Consider the following 19,987-nt stretch of genomic DNA (forward strand, 5'->3'; position numbering starts at 1 on the left):
CAGTATGGAATTTCCTCAAAAAATTAAAAATGGAACTGCCTTTCAACCCAGCAATACCACTTCTGGGAATATATCCTAAGAATCCTGAAACACCAATTCGAAAGACTATGTGCACCCCTATGTTCATAGCGTTATTTACAATAGCCAAGATCTGGAAACAGCCCACATGCCCATCAGTAGATAAGTAGATTTTAAAAATCTGTGATACATTTACACAGTGGAATACTACTTGGCCATAAAAAGAAAGAAATCTTACTTTTTTAACAGCATTGATGGACTTGGAAATTATTATGCTAAGTGAAATGAGTCAGTCAGAGAAAGACAAATACCTTATGATCTCACTTATATGTGGAATCTAATGGACAAAATAAACTGATGAACAAAATTGAAACAGAGTCATGGATACATGGAACAGACTGACAGCTGTCAGAGGGGAGAGGGAAGGGGAGACTGGATGAAAGAAGGTGAAGGGATAGCCAAAGAACATGTATTCATTACCCATAGACACAGACAACAGTGTGCTCATCCCCAGAGGGAAGCGGGGTGGGAGTTGGGTGGAGCCGAGCAAAGGAGGGGAAAATGGGGACATCTGTAAAACAATAACAATAAAGAACAACTACAACAACAAAAGGAGCTAGAGCTAATTCTAGTTCTGAGGCGGGGAAGCTTGAACCATTTTCTTGTGCCAGAAAACAAAGTAGTGATCAAAGACAAATAGAACAAACAAGGATACAGGGTTGCCTGGCTGGCATGGCTCAATGGTTGAGTACCTATGATTCAGGAGATCTCAGTTTGATTCCCAGTGGGGACACATGCCTGGGTTGCAGGCTCGACCCCCAGCAGGGGGCGTGCAGGAGGCAGCTGACCAATGACTCTCATCGTTGATGTCTCTCCCTCTCCTTTCCTTTCTCTGAAATCAATAAAAACATATTTTAAAAAAAAAGAAAAAGGATACTAGGTTGACTTGAAGAGGCTCCCATTGGCCAAATTTAGGGCAATTTGAGTATGAGAAAGAATAATGATGGTGATTCAGAGCAACACAATCCAAAAAATTTTTTGTCATAGGTTTCATGAATCCATAACTGTATGTAACAAATAAAGATGGGAGGAGAATGCCAGCTACTAAATGTAAAATAATATAATTATTTTTAGATCACTATTTTAAAGTCACTAATGTAAAATTGATTCAGGTGAGGGTAGTCAGTGAATGCTAACAACCATGGAATGAAAAGTTCTTGGCCAAGATATTCACACAGAGAACTATCCCACAGGTATTAATTACATTAATTACATTGTATTAATTACAATGGAAAAAGGTTTTTTAAAAATATTTTTTTCAATTAGGAATAGATAGGAAATTATAGAACAATTGTTTTGTGGAATCTACTCTTTTTAAAAAAATATATGTTTTTATTGATTTCAAAGAGAGGAAGGGAGAAGGAGAGAGAAACATCAATGATGAGAGAGAGTCATTGATCGGCTGCCTTCTCATGCCCCCTACTGGGGATTGAGCCTGCAAACCGAGTATGTGCCCTGACCAGGAATCAAACCATGACCTGGTTCATAGGTCAATGCTCAACCACTGAGCCACACCAGCCAGGCTACTCTATTCTTTTTTAATGGGATTCACCTGAAAGGGATTATCAGTTTGGAATGTGAGCTGGGAATTACAGCAAAGAAATACAAGAAGTACAGAACACACTTCTTTTTGTACTATGAATTTGGTTTGTAGGTTCAGTGGTGAGATAATTTCTATCTCCTTATATTGTTTCATTAGTGTTTGGGGGAATGCAATTCTAATGAACACAGTCCCCTTTAAAACTATCATGTAAACTTGGTTGATAGTGTTCACACTTCTGAGGTCACTAGAAATGTTAACTGAAATACAGAATGCATAAAATTTGGCATTCGTAGGTAAGGCTGTTTTCTGACATGTTGATTTCGAAGTGTCAGTAGAAAAAGTGAGGATGAGCTCAGGCAGTTATAAATTCAGTTCTGTTATGGTGATTCTCAAGAGAGTTTAAGACTAGAAGTGTAGGCTTGGGAATCCTCAGCATGGAGGTCCTGTCTAAAGACACCATAGTAAACTATATTAAGACCACATAGAGTGAGGGGGTGCTGGTGAGGAGGAGTAGGCAGGAACTAAGGGCCCGGTAATTAAGAGGCTAGCAGCAATCTCCTAGGCAAACCTGATGTGTAGAGTGTGGCCAGCAACCAGGTGCAGGAGGAAACTGAGGCGGTGAGGAATGGGATGCTGGGGTCTTGGAGATAAAGAAGCATGAAGGCACAGTGTTTCTAGGATACTGAAAACTGAATTTGTAGGTAGAGAGGAAGAAATTAGTGAAAAGAGAGAGATTGAACATATTTTTTTAAGTATTTATTGCCTTTTACTTTCCCTTCAAATTGTCTGCTGCCTTTGTGGCTGCCACGACTCACCCAGACTATGTAGCATGACTTCACTTCAAATAGTTGCCAATATAAATCTAGACTTTGTATCTGCAAATCTAGTGGGAAATTTTGCCCACTAAACATTTACAGATTATGATGAATCTTCAGCTTTCATTTATCTTGATCTTCTTGACCTAATTTTGCTATCCCAGTTTTAAAAGATAGGCCTGTTTGGTAGACAGGTACAAAATGCACAATACCCTTTTTACTAACATGACCTTGCTTTTCAAGTGGGGGGAAATGGTGCCTAGTAGATAAATGCGGATTATTTTAACTTTTTAAGCTATATAAATGTTACCAGCATGTTTGTACTAATGCATAATTGTTCTGGGAAACAGGTATTTGAACATCCAGCATAATGCAGTATACTGGTTTGTGTACTTGTGTGACTAGGTGATGCTGTTAAATTCCTTGAGATTGCGTGCGAGGGGGTGCTGTTCATTTGTGTGCGTGTTTTCTATTGAAATTGTTGCAGTTCATCGTCTGTCGCTGTCTTCGCGCTCTGGGGGTGGGCTGAGGTAGGCAGGGTGTGACGCTGGTATTTGTGTGAGTTCGAGCTTGTGATGCTGAGCTTGGTTCATCGGTTTTCTCCTCCCTTCTCCTCCCCACTCCTTCCCACCAGCGCCACAGCAACATCCTCAGCGTCTGAGAGAACTGCGCCCAGGGCGGGCACAGCCTCCCGCTGCCAGCAACCTGCGCGCCCGGAGGCGAGAGCGCGGTGACAGCGCCTCACTGCCACCAGCCGCCGGACCACCATGGCCAAGAACCACACGGACAGAAACAGCTGGGGTGAGTAGTATGTGGTGACTTCTGCAGCCCGCACGGGACGGGCCCTCTACTTGCTGTTGCTGGAGACCAGGAGGGCCAAGGACTGCTCGGCGCCAGCATCCAGGGCTGGGAAATGGCCACGGCCGAGCTGCGCCCTGTTGGGCCAGAGGAACCATGGCAGAGCTGTACCCACGTAACCGAATCGCGCTGTGGGCGAGGGCTGCAGCTTCGCGCAGGCCGGAGCCCCCTGTTCCTCCCCCGCCTCCCTGGTCTGCCTCTTCCCAGCATTTGGACAGCACCCACCGCCGGCCTGAGGGACTGGCTGGTTCCGCTTTAGCGATAGGTTGGCAGGAAGGAGATGAGGGCGGGCAGGGGCCTGTTGTTACCCGAGGGAGAGGGGCAAGGGATAGGGGGTCCTCAGCGCCCCGCTTCCAGGGGAACTGCGAGCTCTCCTGCCTGCTGGGGCTCGGGCTCCGGGCGGGCGGGCGCTGGAACAATGAAGGGGAGCCCGCCGGGCCCAGGGAGAGCACGAGAGCGGTGCAGACCTGAGCGGCCCAGAAGGGACTCCCGCTTGGGAGTCCCCAGTGCTGCAGTACCCGTTTTATTGGGGGTTTGGGTGGGGAATTTGGGGAGAGGGAAGCAGAGTTGTGGTTTCCAGCCTTCTGCCCCACCCCAACTTGGCACCGCATTCAGGGTGGCATTGTTCTTTGACTTTACCTTTTGGAGATATTGGGCTTATGATTCAGCACCAGGCCGAGGGGAGGGGGAAGGAGAGGCTAGGCCCAGGGGGTTCGCGCCGTGAACGGGTGGGCGGCGCTCGCGCGGGCGGAGCAGAGAGCGCAGTGATGCAGGAGAAACCGCGCCCCGCCCGCTCTGCTGCTCGGAGTCGGTTTAGGATGCTCAGGGTGGGCAGGTGGGGCGTCTTTTTTCGCCTTGGGCTCTGGATTTCTTCCAGTCACAGTACTAAACTCGCTACCACGTTAGAAACTAAAGCCTTATAGGACATTTTATTATCTGAACCAGAGCAGATCTTAGGCTACCGTGGCCTGGTGGGTAGAGAAATATTTTGTTCGCTAGTTTTGAATTATGATTATTTGGAAAGTTTATGCCCACTAGGTATTCAGAGCTCCCGGATTATCTTCCATGTCTCAGTGAGATCTATAACTGTCAATTAGACCAAGAGGTATACATTTTAATTTTAATTGGTTATTTCGGTGTGCTTTTATCAAAAGGCCATATTTCTCCTTGCTCAGATTGGTCACAGGATCAACTTAACTCCCAGTAGAAAAGGTTTACATATGAGAGATTATCCAAGGCTTGTGATAGATATGGGGAGTTACAGCAGGGAGGTCTGTTTTTAGTTGTCTGAACTTAGAAGAAAGTGGTTCCATTTCACTGAGATCACCAAACCCTCATTTTTGTAGGTGTGACTATTGCAATAACACTGTTTTCCTTGCTTCTTCTGATATATGGGTAAGCTTTTTCAGTGTCCCCTTCCCGCCTCCCCTTGGCTTCTAGAATAAGAATTTCTTCAACACTCACAGTTAAGGTGCGTCTCTTCAAGTCAGTTTTGGTCTTGATCTTCATGCATGGTGGACTCCACCCTGGTTGGAGACAGGCATGTGAAAATACATGGTGAGGATTAAAGAATTTCTCCTTCACAAAGCTTTGGGTCATTGTTCTTCAGTATTTCCTTTAGTTACAGATTTCTTGTTTAGTGGAGGTTTTTTCTGTCTTGGGAATGTGTTTCTCAAATGGGATTTGCATAAAAATCACATTGGGAACTTATTAGACATGCAGATTCCCATATCTTCTAGCCAAAGGTTTTGAATCAATAGATCTGAAATGGGGTCCAGGAATCTGCCTTTTAATTAGCATCTTAGGTGATTGAAAAGCAGGTAGTCTTTGGATGCTACTTTCAGAAACACTATCATCAATTATTTATATTTGATAGAAACATATCCCAGACAGATTACCCAGAAGACACCAAGAGAGTTTCAACTCATGATGAATTAGAAAAAGAAAAACTAGAGTCACTGTATGTTCATTGGAAATGTTCACAGAAAAGAAATAGTGGAATTGTGGAGTCTTATCTTGGTGCTTTATGGAAATGCTTTATTGCTTAGATTTTTCTTTGCCGTAAAGTATATATGACATAAATGACTTAGAAAATGTAACATGTGGAGTAGGAGATAGAGGTTTTTGGCAAAGTGTTAGCCAATTACCAGCACCAAGTAGAATGCCTAACACATAGTAGACATTTAATAATACCAATGATAACTAATTTCATTGAGCTAATATCAATGAGGTAGGTACTATAATCCTTATTTTACATATTAAAAGGTAAATGATAGGGCCAAGATTCCAACTCTGGCAGTTAGACTTCAGATTCTTTTATCTTGATCACTCTGCTATAAACTGCCTCTTTGTCAAGTGGCTAATATTTTCTGCATTGTATAGAAGTACAACTTTCAAGACACAATCACCTGCATTATTGCATATGATCTTTAGTCTCTTAAACTGGCAGGATGTGTTCCCTGTTTTGCAAATGAAAAAACTGAGTACCCTGAAGATTAAATAACTTGGCAAAAGTCACATACTTGGCAAGTTGGAGGACTAAGATTAGAACCTAGAGCTGTCTTCTAATTTATTTTCTGTAACATGATGCTGTGGAGTGTTTTATAAGATAATGGGGCGTGGTGTCATGGGAATACAGAGAACAGGTCTTTGTAAAAGCCAGAGGTCACTGATAAGAAAAAACCCAGGTGATAGCTATAAAAGACTGACTTTATCATCTACCTACATAATTATTTCCCAGACAAATTAGAAAGCCAAGAGCAGAGGACAAAGGTAGACTATCCAGAATTGGAAGATACAGTGATTTACAAGAAAAAGGCAAGAGATATATATGTAAAATCTGTACAGGAGACCTAAAATTTAAATAAGGACCTAGTAGGACCACGTAACAGGTATATTACTACCTGAGTGGTCAGAGACCTGTCAGATTCTACAAGGGCCATGGAAGCTAGAAAGCAGAAAAGCATTTCTGCTGATGCCCAGAATTGGGGATGATATTAGAGGGCCATACCCAGAGGTACAACTGGGAAGCAGGCTGTGAGTAGGGCTGAGAATCCCACCACCTGTACCTAATCTACACTGACCTAAAGTTTGAATAAATTTAAGCTTTTAAAAATTAATTCTTCAAAGATAGGCATTATCCATTTTTCAATATATTAGGAATCTGACTCAGCATGAGTTACTTGCTAGAGGTTCCACACTTTTTGTTACAGACCTAAGATTGAAGTTTAGAGTCCCTTGCCTCCCCGGCCCATGTGATGAGAAGAAACTGAAATTGTAACCCAAAAGGGGCCACAATAAACCTACCAGGTTTAAGCTGGTGTAAGAAATCGAGGCTCTATAAATTTGATCACCTTGGACTAGAAAAGAAGGCAAAGAATGTGCTAGTGTGAAAAGTAAAGGGGACAGATGAATATCAGGAGGCAGTAGCCCAGAAAACAGTCTTTCAGTGTTGGGCTTGGAGCTTAAGTACTACCAGAAACAAAACAGAAGTGTACCCTTTTTTGTTTATTTGCTTTTGTGATTACAGTTGCTTAAAAACTTGGGATACCACATAGGAATTTGAGTTTTCCCCAACATAACAGAAAGTGTATCTGCAATGTTGCTTTAGAAAAATAGTATTTGCACTAAAATTTCAGCTTTTCCTGGCAATAAAAAAAACAAACAAAAAACAAAAAACTATCTTAGCTTCACAATAAGTGCAGCAAATATCTACTTGCTGAATATTAATTTTTAGGTTTCTGTTTTTTGAGGAAATGTTAAAAACAATTTTTCCAGGTTTATTAAGAAATAATTGACATCACTGTACAGGTATAAGGTGTATAGTATGATGGTTTGATTTACATATATTGTGAAATGATTACCACATCCATCATCTCATATAGATACAATAACAAGAGAGGAAAAAATTCCCCCTTGTGATGAGAACTCCTAGGATCTGCTCTCTTAACTTTGTTATACATATATCATACAGCAGTGTTAACTATAGTCACCATGATGTACATCACATCTCTAGTACTGATTTATCTTATAAATGGGAGTTTGTACCTTTTGACTAACTTCCTCCAATGCCCTCTGCCCCCAACCCCTCACCTCTGGTAACTACAAATCTGATCTCTTTTTCTATGAATTTGTTGGTTGGTTAGTTGGTTAGATTCCACATATAAGTGAGATCATACAGTATTTGTCTTTCTCTGTCTGACTTACGTCTCCTGGCATAATGCTTTCAAAGTCCATCCTTACTGTCCCAAATGGTAAGATTTCCTTGTTTTCTATGGCTGAATCATATATGTGTATTATATATATAAATATATAAAATCACAACCTCTTTATCCATTTATCCATCAATGGATACTTAGGTTATTTCCATGTCTTGGCTATTGTAAATAATGGTGCTGTGAACATGGGGGTAAAGATATCTTTGTGAGTTAGTGTTTTCATTTCCTTTGGATATATTCCCAGAAGTAAAACTGCTGGATCATATATTTAACTAGTTCTATTTTCAAGTTCTTGAGGAATCTTCATACTGTTTTCCATAGTGGCCAAAGCAATGTACAATCCCACTTAGAGTGCATAGGGTCCCCTTTCTCTATATTATGACCAGCACGTGTTACCTCTTGTCTTTTTGATGATGACTATTCTAGTAGGCATGGGGTGGTATCTCGTTTTCATTTTAATTGAATTTCCTTAATGACTAGTGATGTTGAACATTTTTATTTTTTTAAAAAATATATCTTTACTGATTTCAGAGATAGGAAAGGAGAGGGAGAGAGAGAGAAATAGAAACATCAGTGATGAGAGAGAGTCATTGATCGGCTGCCTCCTGCACACCCCCACCCACTGGGAATCGAGCCCTCAACCCAGGCATGTGCCCTGACCAGGAATCGAACCCCTATCACCTGGATCCTAGGTTGACGCTCAACCACTGAGCCACGCCCGGCCAGGTGAACATCTTTTCATATACCTGTTTATAAAACTTCTTTGGAAAAATATGGAAACAATCTTCAATAAATATAGTTACCTTCTGATCTTTCTTTTCCCATTGCATGTATTACATTTTTCATGAGATGAGACTATTTGTTCCTTTTACTTGCCTCATTTTCTATATATATGTTCCTCCTGAAGCAAAATAAAATTTTAATGGATTATATATGTACTTCCCTACAGAATCTCCTTCCTCATTTTTCTAATTTAATTTTCCTTCCCTACGTCTTTTTTCAAACACATTTTCATATATATATAGTTTATACTTTGTATCTGCTTACACCTTGTCTTGATGTCTCCTGGCTTATAGCTTTGCTCTATTTCAAATCCTGCAGCCTTTATTATCTTATAACCAGTGACTAGACTGTAAGTAGAACCTGTAATTATCAGGAAAATGATCTACTGTGAGTTACTTTTAGTCATTAAAAAAGTTGGGGTATTTTTAAATTTAGAGGCTCTTCTTCTTTTACATAAAAATTCTAATGAGCCCTGGCCAGTTTGGCTCAGTGGTTAGAGTGTCAGCCCATGGACTAAAGGGTCCTGGGTTCGATTCCAGCCAGGGGCTTGTACCTTGGTTGCAGGCTCAGTGCCTGGCCCTGGTTGGGATGTATGTGGGAGGCAACCAATCGATGTGTCTCACTCACATTAATGTTTCTCTCTCTCTCTCTCTCACTCTCTCCTTTCCACTATCTCTGAAAAGCAATGGAAAAAATATCCTCGGGTGAGGGTTAATAATAATAATTTAAAATTTGATGAAGAATATCTATATACAAAAGAACAAATAAAACATAGATGTTGAGTTTTAAAAAAGAATAATAGTAAGCACCTGTAATCCTCCCTCCCCAGTTGAAGAAATATACTTTATCAATATTTTGACACTGTTTATATGCCCCTCCTTAATGGCAGCCTCTCCTTAACCCCTCTCCACAGATGAACACTTATAAATTTGGTGTTTCTCATTTTCTTATAATTTTTAATACATATATACAATATATGTATATATTTAATATTACATATTATTTAGTTTTACACTTTTAAGAACCTAATATAAATGGAACCTAGACTATTAATTTTTCCACAAAGTATTTTGCTTACTCCATACCCTCACCTACACTTGGCATAGTAGGTGTGAAACAATACCTCATTAAGTTTTAAATATGCATTTTACTGATTACCAATGAGGTATGAGCCTATTTTTATATATTTATTAGTCATTCATATTTTCTACTCTATGCCTGTTTAGCCCTTTGTCTGTCTTTTACTGGGTTATCTTCCACCTTTTCTTTGTACAACTTTTAAATGTTTTTATATAAACCCTTTGTTGGTTATTTGTCTTAAGTATATCTTTTGCCACTTTGTGATATGACTTTGCTCTCTTGATGATATCTTTTAATAAATAGAAATTTTATATTTAAAAGTACTTTATTTAATATATTTTACTTTATGGTTTATACTCTTTATAACTTAAATCTTCTCCTATCTCAAAGATATAAAATATTCTTCTGTAATATTTGGTTTTAAAGTTTTACAGGTATTTTTTTTCATTTTTTTTATTGTGGTAAAATACACATAACATAAAATTTACCATCTTAGAAAACTCAGAAAACTCGCAAGTATGCACACACACACACAAATTTATAGAAAGTATGCAGAACTTCTTCCAGGAAAACTTAAATCAATCAGTGGTCCCAAGGTAGTGGTGGTGATGATGATGATGATAGCTAATCTTTATGAGCTTACTCTGTGACAGCACTGTTCTCAGCACTTATCAACTCCCTTAATCTACACCAACCCTATTAAATAGGTACTATTAGTAGTTTCCATTCTACAGATGAAGAAACTGAGAGGTTTAGTAATTTCCTAGGTTCATGCTGTTTCTTGGTAAGATCTCCACATAAAGTAACTTTCAAAATTTTTTTATTTTTTTACTGGATTATTTCTAGACCTCTTTGCCATGAACTTGAAGATCTTCTGCAATATGGCCCTACCTAATTTAATTCTCTGTAACTTCCATTGCTGTGAGGTATACTTTTAGACAAGAGTGTAGGATTTTGTAGATGGGATGAATGCATTAGAGGGAGCTGAAAAAGATGCTTTAGAGATTTGTTCCAGTTTCAAGAATATGTGATTCTGAGTCCCTTTATATATTTCCTCCTATGTATGTTTAGCTCTAAAAAGTTTTGCAAGACTCCTTCATGTGAATAACTGAACTTATTTCTAGGGGATGAAGAACGTGTCCACTAAAGCCATTTTATTCCTCTTTTCTGAAAGTAGACTCTTTTGTTTTTATTTTCTTTCTTGCTCTGCAAACAGAAATCTCTGCACTGATGTAGAACTGTTTTGAAAATGAAATTGTTTTATTTGGTCACATGATCAGGAAGACTTAGATATAAATCTGTCTGAGATATGGTGTGAATGACATTAACATGTGCCATTTAAAAGGAGCATTTCTAATTGTACTGTTTTCCTGTTTCAGATGTTGGAGAGTTGAGAGGTACATACACATTTCTTGGTATTTTGAGATGATTACTTGACTATATTGCTGTTTATTCAACAGGTGGATTTTCAGAAAAGACAAATGAATGGAGCTCAGAAGAGGAGGAACCGGTGAAAAAGGCAGGACCAGTCCAAGTCCTGGTAGTCAAAGATCACCATTCCTTTGAGTTAGATGAAACTGCACTAAATCGAATCCTTCTCTCAGAGGCTGTCAGAGACAAGGAGGTTGTTGCTGTCTCTGTTGCTGGAGCATTTAGAAAAGGAAAATCATTCCTAATGGACTTCATGTTGAGATACATGTACAACCAGGTATGTAAGAGATTTTTTTTTTTTTAAGTTTTCTGTTTCTGTGCTTCTGTCAAGTTGTGTTTTTATTTAGTAGTGTCCATTGTTTCCGTTTCTATTATTATGTATCCTAAATATGCACTAGTTTTAAAATGCTATAGTATAATCATTCCAACTTTGGTGCTTTGAATCAAAGCTATGCTTTGCTACATTTCCCTTAGAACATAACTTATTTTTTTACTCTTAAAAATGGACACCGCATAGTAATATGATTATAAACTTTACACGTTATAGGGTTTAAAATGTCAAATAACTTTTGTCATAACTTTTTTTTTGCAGGTATACTTTTCTTTTCTTTCTTCTTCTTTTTTGTTTTGTTTATTTTTGTTTAAAATATTACAGATATCCCTTTTTCTCACCAATGACCCATTCCACCCTGTCCCCTCCCCCCTCCCCCATCCCTCTCCCCACTATTGTCTGTGTCCTTGGGTTGTGCATATATGCATATAAATTCTTTGGCTAATCTCTCCCTACACCCACCTGCCCTCCTCCATCCCTCTGACCTTTATCAGTCTGATCTATGCTTCCATGTCATTGAATCATTTCTGTTCATCAGTTTATTAAGTTCTTTAGATTCCACATATAAGTGAGATCATGTGATGTTTGTCTTTCTCTGCCTGGCTTATTTCACTTAGCATAATATTCTCCAGGTCCATTCATACTGTCCCAAAGGGTTCGAGATCCTTCTTTACAGCTGCATAGTATTCCATGGTGTAAATGTCCCACAGCTTTTTTATCCACTCATCTACTGATGGGCACTTGGGCTGTTTCCAGATCTTAGCTATTGTAAACTGTGCTGCTATGAACATAGGGGTGTATATATTCTTTCTTGATTAATGTTTCAGGATTCTTAGGAGTGGGATCCCATTCCTAGGAGAGGGATCACTGGGTCAAAAGGCAGCTCCATTTTTAATTTTTTGAGGAACCTCTATACTGTTTTCCACAGTGGCTGCACCAGTCTGCATTCCCACCAGCAGTGTACTAGGGTTCCCCTTTCTGCACACCCTCGCCAGCACATGTGGTTGATTTGTTGATGGCAGCCATTCTGACAGGTGTGAAGTGATACCTCATTGTGGTTTTAATTTGCATCTCTCTGATGATTAGCGACGTTGAGCATTTTCTCATGTGTTTCTTGGCCATCTGTCTGTCTTCTTTGGAGAAGTGTCTATTCAGGTCCTTTTCCCATTTCTTAATTGGGTTGTTTGTCTTCCTCTTGCTAACTAATATGAGTTCTTTGTACACTTTGGAAATTACCCCTTATCAGATACATCCTTGGCAAATATGTTTTCCCAGACCATGGGGTTCCTTTGTATTTTGAGGCTGTTTTCTTTTGCTGTGCAGAAGCTTTTTGTTTGATGTAGTCCCATATGTTTATTTTTTCTTTTGTTTCTCTTGCCCTAGGAGATGTATCAGTGAAAATTCCACTACATGGGATGTCTGTGACTTTACTGCCTACATTTTCTTCCAGGATTTTTATGTTTCGTGACTTATGTTTAAGCCTTTTATCCATTTTGAGTTTATTTTTGTGTATGGTGAAAGTGGTCTAGTTTCATTCTTTTGCATGTAGCTGTCCAATTTTCCCTGCACCACTTATTGAAGAAACTGTCTTTACTCCATTGTATGCTCTTGCCTCTTTTGTCAAATATTAACTAACCATAACGGTGTGTCATAACTCTTTTATTGTAATCATTTTCCCCCAACATCTATTATGACATTTTTCAAGCATGCAGCAAAGTTAAAAGAATTTTACAGTAAACACCTGAGTATCTACTACTGAGATTCTACCATTAACATTAATATTCTTGCTTTATCACGTGTCTCCAACTATTCTTTCCATCCATTGCTTCATCTTATCTTTTTGATTCATTTAAAAGTAAATCGCTGATAGTAGTTTACTTCCCCATAAATATTCCCAGTATACAAGCATCACTATAGATTTCAGTATTTAACTTTTTTGTTGTAAAATTTACATACAGCTACATCTGCAAATCTCAGTAGTACATTTGCTTATTTTTTTTTGAAAATGCATATACCTCTGTAGCCCCAAATCTTATGAAGTGTATCTTGCCTTTACCCTAGAAAGCTCTCTATCTTTTCCCACTCAGTTCTCACCCTCACTCCACCCTCAGAGGCAACCAACAATGTCATAACATTTGAGACAACAGTGTGGCACAGAAATGAGACTCTAAGGGACCCAGGATAAACCAGAAGCAGAGGGATAAAAAAGAGGTTTAAGCTGGGAACAGAGAGTTGGGAGTGGAGAGCATACCAGTATTTTTTTCTACCCTTTTATCCATAGCAATTCTGACACAAATATGAATTTTGAGGCAGAATAGACACACTACCCAAAGAAACTTTGTACTATGTATTTATGCCATAATTATCCATTTTGGATGGATCTTTTATAGTTGGGTTATTTTTGAACAATTTTGTAATGTTAATTTTAACATCTTGTATCTTTAGTGTCAGTTCAGAACAGAATTGCTAACATAGGCTTTGAAAGCAAGCAAAACTCTTATCATTCTCTATTTCCAGCATACCAGCATTAGTGTGCTACTTAACACAGGTGGGAAAATTGAATGAACAAAATTAGTATACTTTAAATTCTTTGGTATTATACAGTTTTAGGCATATTCATAGTTTTAACTGTTAAATATTTGAGTGAAATGTTCAGTAACACTTGCCATGTTGCTTGTGTTAAAAGACATTTGCTCAGATTAAAGTGTAACAGATTTGTCTTGTTTCTGGTTTTTTGCACCTTCTAGTAGGTACCTCTTCTACTATTCACTCCCTCCTCTCCCAATACCAGAGAATTTGTGTATGTTATTGTTAATATCCTGATATATGTTCTCTCATATCTTTATTTCTTTTTTTCTGGAATGCCCTTCCCAAGTTTGCTCACCTGGAAAATTCTTAAACACCCATCAACTCTTAGCTCAAACATCACCTCTTGTTTGAAGTCTTACCTGACCAAGAGTCAGTTATTTTCTTATGCTTCCATTTATGCCTAATATACACTCCCATTTCGGCATGTATATATGCATTATAATGGTTTGTTAGCATCTGTCTCCCTGTTAGGCTATGAGCTTCCTCTGGTCTGGAATATCTTTATATCCCCAGGACCTAGCATAAAACATGGCAGATGGTTGCTCCTCTGTCATTACTTTTTGGATGAATTAGTAAAGTAATTGTGTCAATACAATGAATGTGCACATGTTGTTTCCTCTTGACTAGAGTTGGAGAAAGGTTCAAACCTAAATGAATGAATGGAAAATACTATACTACATATGTAGTTTCGTATCTTAGACTTTCTTAATTTTATAGGAATCAGTTGATTGGGTTGGAGATTACAATGAACCATTGACTGGTTTTTCATGGAGAGGTGGGTCTGAGCGAGAGACCACAGGAATCCAGATATGGAGTGAAGTCTTCCTTATCAATAAACCTGATGGTAAAAAGGTATGATGTGAACTTAAAGAAAATAGATTTTTCACTTGCAATAGTTTCCACTCTTCAGAATCCTCAAAAACTTTTGAAAACTAATTTTTGGCCACTTGATATCATATTAAAAGGGAAGTGAGTAGCATCCTATTGCATGTTCCCTATTTCCCTCTCTAGTGATCAGCGCAGGCAAAATTGTAGAGACAATGGAACAGCAGATCAACTAACATCTAAACCTTGTTTCAATGTTGTGTCTGTTATGGTGGGTTGCCAGTGAAAATTAATCATTACAGTATTCAGCAGCTACTTAATATTTTTTTTCCTGTGGCACTTATGGCACATGTAAAAAATAAAGTATTCATTGTTAATGGTTTACTTTAGTTCTTATGGTGTTAACTTTGTGCTAGCCCTAGTACTCTACATGCTCTATAAAATTTCAATTACATTCTCTACTTGCCTGTAGGTTGCAGTGCTACTGATGGATACTCAGGGAACCTTTGATAGTCAGTCAACTTTGAGAGATTCGGCCACAGTATTTGCCCTTAGCACAATGATCAGCTCAATACAGGTATGGAATAAAAGAAATCCATTTTTATGGATATTTCTTTCACTAAAAATTATGAATATATGCATTTCTACATATGTGTGCTACTGAGATAAACAGAAATGGTAATTCATGTATATTATTTGCCCAATTAGCATACCAGTTCTTAAGATTTCTGTAAGAGTAGAATTGTTTTTATTATTGTCATCTAATTTCTGATAAGTTTTCAAATTGCTTTAATCAGAAAAAGTAGTATTATTGATATTTTTTTCTGTTTAAAGCATGTAATAAACTCGATAATATTAAGTCTTATAATGTATGCAGAGACATTGGAATCACTTATTATAAATTGTATTTAATGAAAGAAGATTTATAAATGTAAAATTTTATTTTATATGGCTAGTAGAAACATTTCTAAATGTAACAAACATATGTGTTCACAGCTTTTAAAATCTTAAAATACATTTAGAAAAGTAGGTATCTTCTTGTAAAAATTTTTATCTTCCTTTCCTTTTTTCTTTCTCTGTCTTTTTAAAAGTACTGTCATTGAGGTTATTGTAGGCTTTAAAAGTTGTCCTAAAAGTCCTTTGAGAATTTTACTATAACCACAGAACACATAGCATAAAAAGTTTTAAGACAATTTAAAATTATTTTCTGTTTACTGTACAGAGCAAGAAGAGATGTAGGCAAGAAACAGACTGTTAAAAGAAAGGTAGGATAGTTTTAAAAGGTAGGAAAGACAAAGTGGTGGGGATGAGTAAGTCAAGGCTGAAATTATGCGCAAGCAGAGAAAATGGAGCTAGTGAACCAGCAGTGAAGTCATCATGTGTGGGCAGGCCAACCAGGAGAGGGTGAATATAAGGAAGTCTGGATTTTTTAAATAAAGGACTTTAAGATAAAAAGCCATGATTATAACCTATGGTTGACTAGCTTTAAAAAAGTATTCTTAAATGAATGACCCTTTAAAATACTGACTTACCGAATTTCTTCATAATCAGCAGTATAAGCCATTTACCCAAGCCAATTAAAACCAGATTGACTTTGCCATTTTAATATTTATTATTTACTATTTATATTTTACCTGAAGACATTCAATATTTTCGCTGAAAAATCTAAGTTCTTTTAGTAATGACTATTTGTTGTTTTCTGAGAAATGATCTATTTAAAGGTATACTGTTTGTGATAGTACATAAAGATATACACATCCTTAACTTCTCCTTGAAGTTACTGATATTTATCCCCCTCAAAAAAATGTCACCTAGATGAAGTGACCTGTTCATGAAGCAGTAATACATATGTTTACAGGTGTCAGCGTGATATTCAGAACCTAACTTCCACGGGATGAAACTTTCTGTAGACATGACTAAGATAGTCAGTTGTGAAGAAGTGAACATAACTTTTCAAGGCAGTTTTATATGTGGGTTATTCAGATTTAGATTGCCAGTATTTACAGGAAGAAGTGCTTCATTGATTAATTGCTAAATTAGGTTCATGAAGTAATTTTAATATTCTGCCTCTAGACAGGTGGCTGTTGCATTTCTGGAACAATTTTATGATCATTGTACATGGTTTATTGTCTCTCAAGCTTCTTTTACTCCTTGATTAAGGTCTTATAAATATCATGATATGAGAATATATGTACGAGAGTTCAAATTTGTGATGATAGATATTTAGGAATATAGAGAATGACAAAATGAGTGCTGAGGATGATGCTAATCATCTCCTCATTTTAACTTTATTTCTTAATCAAGGTATATAACTTATCCCAAAATGTCCAAGAGGATGATCTTCAGCACCTCCAGGTAACAATATTTATACACTCTTTAAATATCTAGTAATCTTTTAAGCATGTATAGCGGAACTTCAGGATTTTGTTGGGTCTTCTACTTGGAAAACTTAACAATTCAGAAAGATTTAAAAACAACCAAATGGAGGTTGTCCTATTTCCAGGTTTCTTGTTCCAGCCTTGTATGGTTATGTTCTATCTAAATCAGTTTCCAAATTCCCTTGTTTCTGTAAAACTGCTTGCTTTTGACACTGTATATGAAAGTATGTGGCAAGTTAGAATGGAAAAAGAATCTTTGGTTTAAAAATGACCCAAAATGTGAAGCTGAAGTCTTCAGATCAGGAATTTAGTGATTACTACTATGATATCGGTTGTATGCCAGTGTTGTTGTTTTTTCCTGTGAACCACTTCATACCTAAGAGCTATGAGGAGCTACCTCATGATAACTCATAGAATTCTATTTTAGATCTGAAAAAGACCTCACTGACACCTAATTTATACTTCATATTTTATACATGAGGAAAATTTGGCCGAAAGAAATAAATGACTTGCCTAAATTCTTGTGGCTAATTAGTGGTAGAGTGGGAGTAAAAATATGGTCATCTGACTGGGCTCAGTGTTCCTTTTACTCTCCAAGCAGCATTTAAAGCTCAAGTAAAAGGTTAGCTATTTTCTAAAGATACTTCACATCTCTGTAGCATTCTGCTCCCTTTCAATTCATGTTATATTGGTTACATAGCAAGGCCTGTTGTTTCTCTAATAGTTGCCTTCTGCATATTTTATAGAAAATTTTGCTTTCAGTGTATTATTTTATCTTAGCAATAAGTGCCATGTACAAATTTAACAGATAACAAAGGATGATAAAGCAGTGTAATCTGTAATGTCAGAAAAATCATTTGCATTCACAACCAGCATTACTCCCAAATATTTTCCTTTTCTTCTGTTTTTAATCAGTTTTTTATTATTTACATATTTTATTTTATTTATTTATTTTTGGTATTGATCTTAGAGAGAGAGAAAAAAACATTGATGTGAGAGAGAAACATCAATCTGTTGCCTCCTGCATGTGCCCTAACTGGGGATCAAACCCAAAACCTGGGTATTCAACTCACCACCTTTTGATGTATGGGATGCCCTGACTGGGGATTCAACTCACCACCTTTGGTGTATGGGATGACACTCTGACCAACTGACCACACTGGCCAGGGCCCAAATATATTTCTTGTACATCTCACTGACCATTTATGAGAAATAGGCAATATGCTGAATAATTTTTAGATGTTTCTTACATAATAAGTACAATTACTTCTTCAGGCATATACTTGTTCAATACCAGTTTTAGAAATTTCTTAAAAAGGACTGATTTTGGACTTTGAGTAAATTGTCTTTTTTGAGATCATTTAAAATTTTTCCTACAAATGACAACACCTCAGTCTTCCTCAAAAAATATTGTGAATTCAATTGAAGTTAGTAGATTATTCTAATGAGAGTGTCTAATCCCTGGACCAGCTGCCTTTTAGATATGACATTCCAGACTTTCACTTACTCACTCTAATCAGACGTCTAGTAACTACCCTTTGCTTTTTAGACTCCCATAGCTCCCACAGAAGAAACAGTGTGGTACCCTGGAAGCCCCTCTAAATGGGGAAGGGATGGGAATCCTCTGTGTCAGCTTCTTCCCTGCTCTGAGAAGTCTGTGGCTTATTGCCCTTGTGTATGCAGTGGCATTTTCTGTGTACACAGGGGAAAACCCACTCAGCCACTCTGGATGAAGCTCACCAGAGGCCCAATCACAGTCACCCCCTTAGGTCTTTGTTCTCCAAAACCTTCCATTGTTGGTAACACAAAAACTGCTATAGTGCCTCTCAGTTGGGAGCAATAAAAAATAAGGGACAGCAGTGAATTTGATTTTTCAGTTTTTAAGCCAAATACCTATATGCCTTTGTAATAACCAGGCCATTGTGCCATTAACTGTCCTCAGGCAACAACTTTTATAAATATATCCTGTGTAATTTATTGCTCTCTGGTCTAATTATGCAAGTTCTGCTTTGAAAGGTCATTTAGCATGCTTCTTTCTCCCCATCTTCCCTACAAAAAAATTGTCCTGTATTCTAGATCTGAAAGATGTTAGCTTTAAAATGGAAACTTTATTTTTTAAAATGTACTTTATGTCCTTAATTTAAAAATACCTAATTACTGTACTGTTTTATCTAATACTTAGTTCCTTAAAATGATTATTGTGATCTTAATAATATAGTAGTATCTTACAGCTTGGGGGAAAAGTATGAATGGAAGAAAGTCAAGAAGTAAAACTTTGCAGATACTGAAGTTTTCTTCGTGTGTGTGTTTGTGTGTGTGTGTGTGTGTGTGTGTGTGTGTGTGTGATTTTCCTTCTAGCTTTTCACTGAGTATGGCAGGCTGGCAATGGAGGAAACATTTCTGAAGCCATTTCAGGTGAGTTGGGGTTAAATTATGGTAAATTCCTATTAAATTTTCCTGAAGACCATAGCAGGTATTTTAATTAATTGAGAGGAGGTGAGGAAGAATGAAACCACTGCCTGCTTACAATCTTCTGTATGATTTACAATACCTACTAGATTCTGTTGTCTTTTTAAAAATAATTTTTCAGGCTGATAATTGAAGTGTTTTATGGTAATTAGGCTATTTGCTTTGATTTTTCTCTTCTCTGAATTTGTTACTCTCAGGACCCGTTGGCATAGACTAGGGAACTGCACTGTAAATTCTGGAAAGGAATATTAAGTCTTATCGGCAGGTATTACTGCTTCTTACACATTGCCAGATATACCAACCAATGCTCAGATAGATAGATTAGATTAGATTAGATAGATAGATAGATAGATAGATAGATAGATAGATAGATAGATACTTCTTTTGGTTAAATAAAAAGAACTGTAAACAAACAAAAGACTTTAAGAGATCATCATTTGTTGGTAAACAGTTGGCATTATGAAATGTCAGTGAAAAGAAAAAGCTATGACTAAATGAGTCAACTAACTTCTAAACATGTTTGGACTTATAAGTCTAAGTATCTGAAGCTGAATTGAGAGACTCATTAAGTAGCAAAAGTGGCTTCCAAT

The 19,987-nt window shown here is 37.5% G+C and overlaps 1 protein-coding gene across 3 annotated transcripts in view; it reads left to right on the forward strand.

Moving 5' to 3' along the window:
* The window catches only part of ATL1 (atlastin GTPase 1), a 52,924-nt gene that overhangs the window by 13,526 nt on the left and 19,411 nt on the right, over positions 1–19,987 (forward strand). For 2 of the 3 annotated variants that reach the window (XM_081116286.1, XM_081116288.1), the window contains exons 2-7: positions 3,071–3,237; positions 10,835–11,082; positions 14,443–14,577; positions 15,023–15,127; positions 16,855–16,905; positions 19,287–19,343. In XM_081116286.1, the coding sequence (XP_080972412.1) occupies positions 3,204–3,237; positions 10,835–11,082; positions 14,443–14,577; positions 15,023–15,127; positions 16,855–16,905; positions 19,287–19,343 (630 nt within the window). In that variant the 5' untranslated portion in view covers positions 3,071–3,203. Of the gene's footprint in view, positions 1–2,958; positions 3,238–10,834; positions 11,083–14,442; positions 14,578–15,022; positions 15,128–16,854; positions 16,906–19,286; positions 19,344–19,987 lie in introns of those variants that run through there. The other variant, XM_081116287.1, reaches the window with a different exon arrangement.

The sequence above is a fragment of the Miniopterus schreibersii genome, assembly GCF_964146895.1.
Source record: "Miniopterus schreibersii genome assembly, chromosome: 1".
NCBI classification, from domain to species: Eukaryota; Metazoa; Chordata; class Mammalia; order Chiroptera; family Miniopteridae; genus Miniopterus; species Miniopterus schreibersii.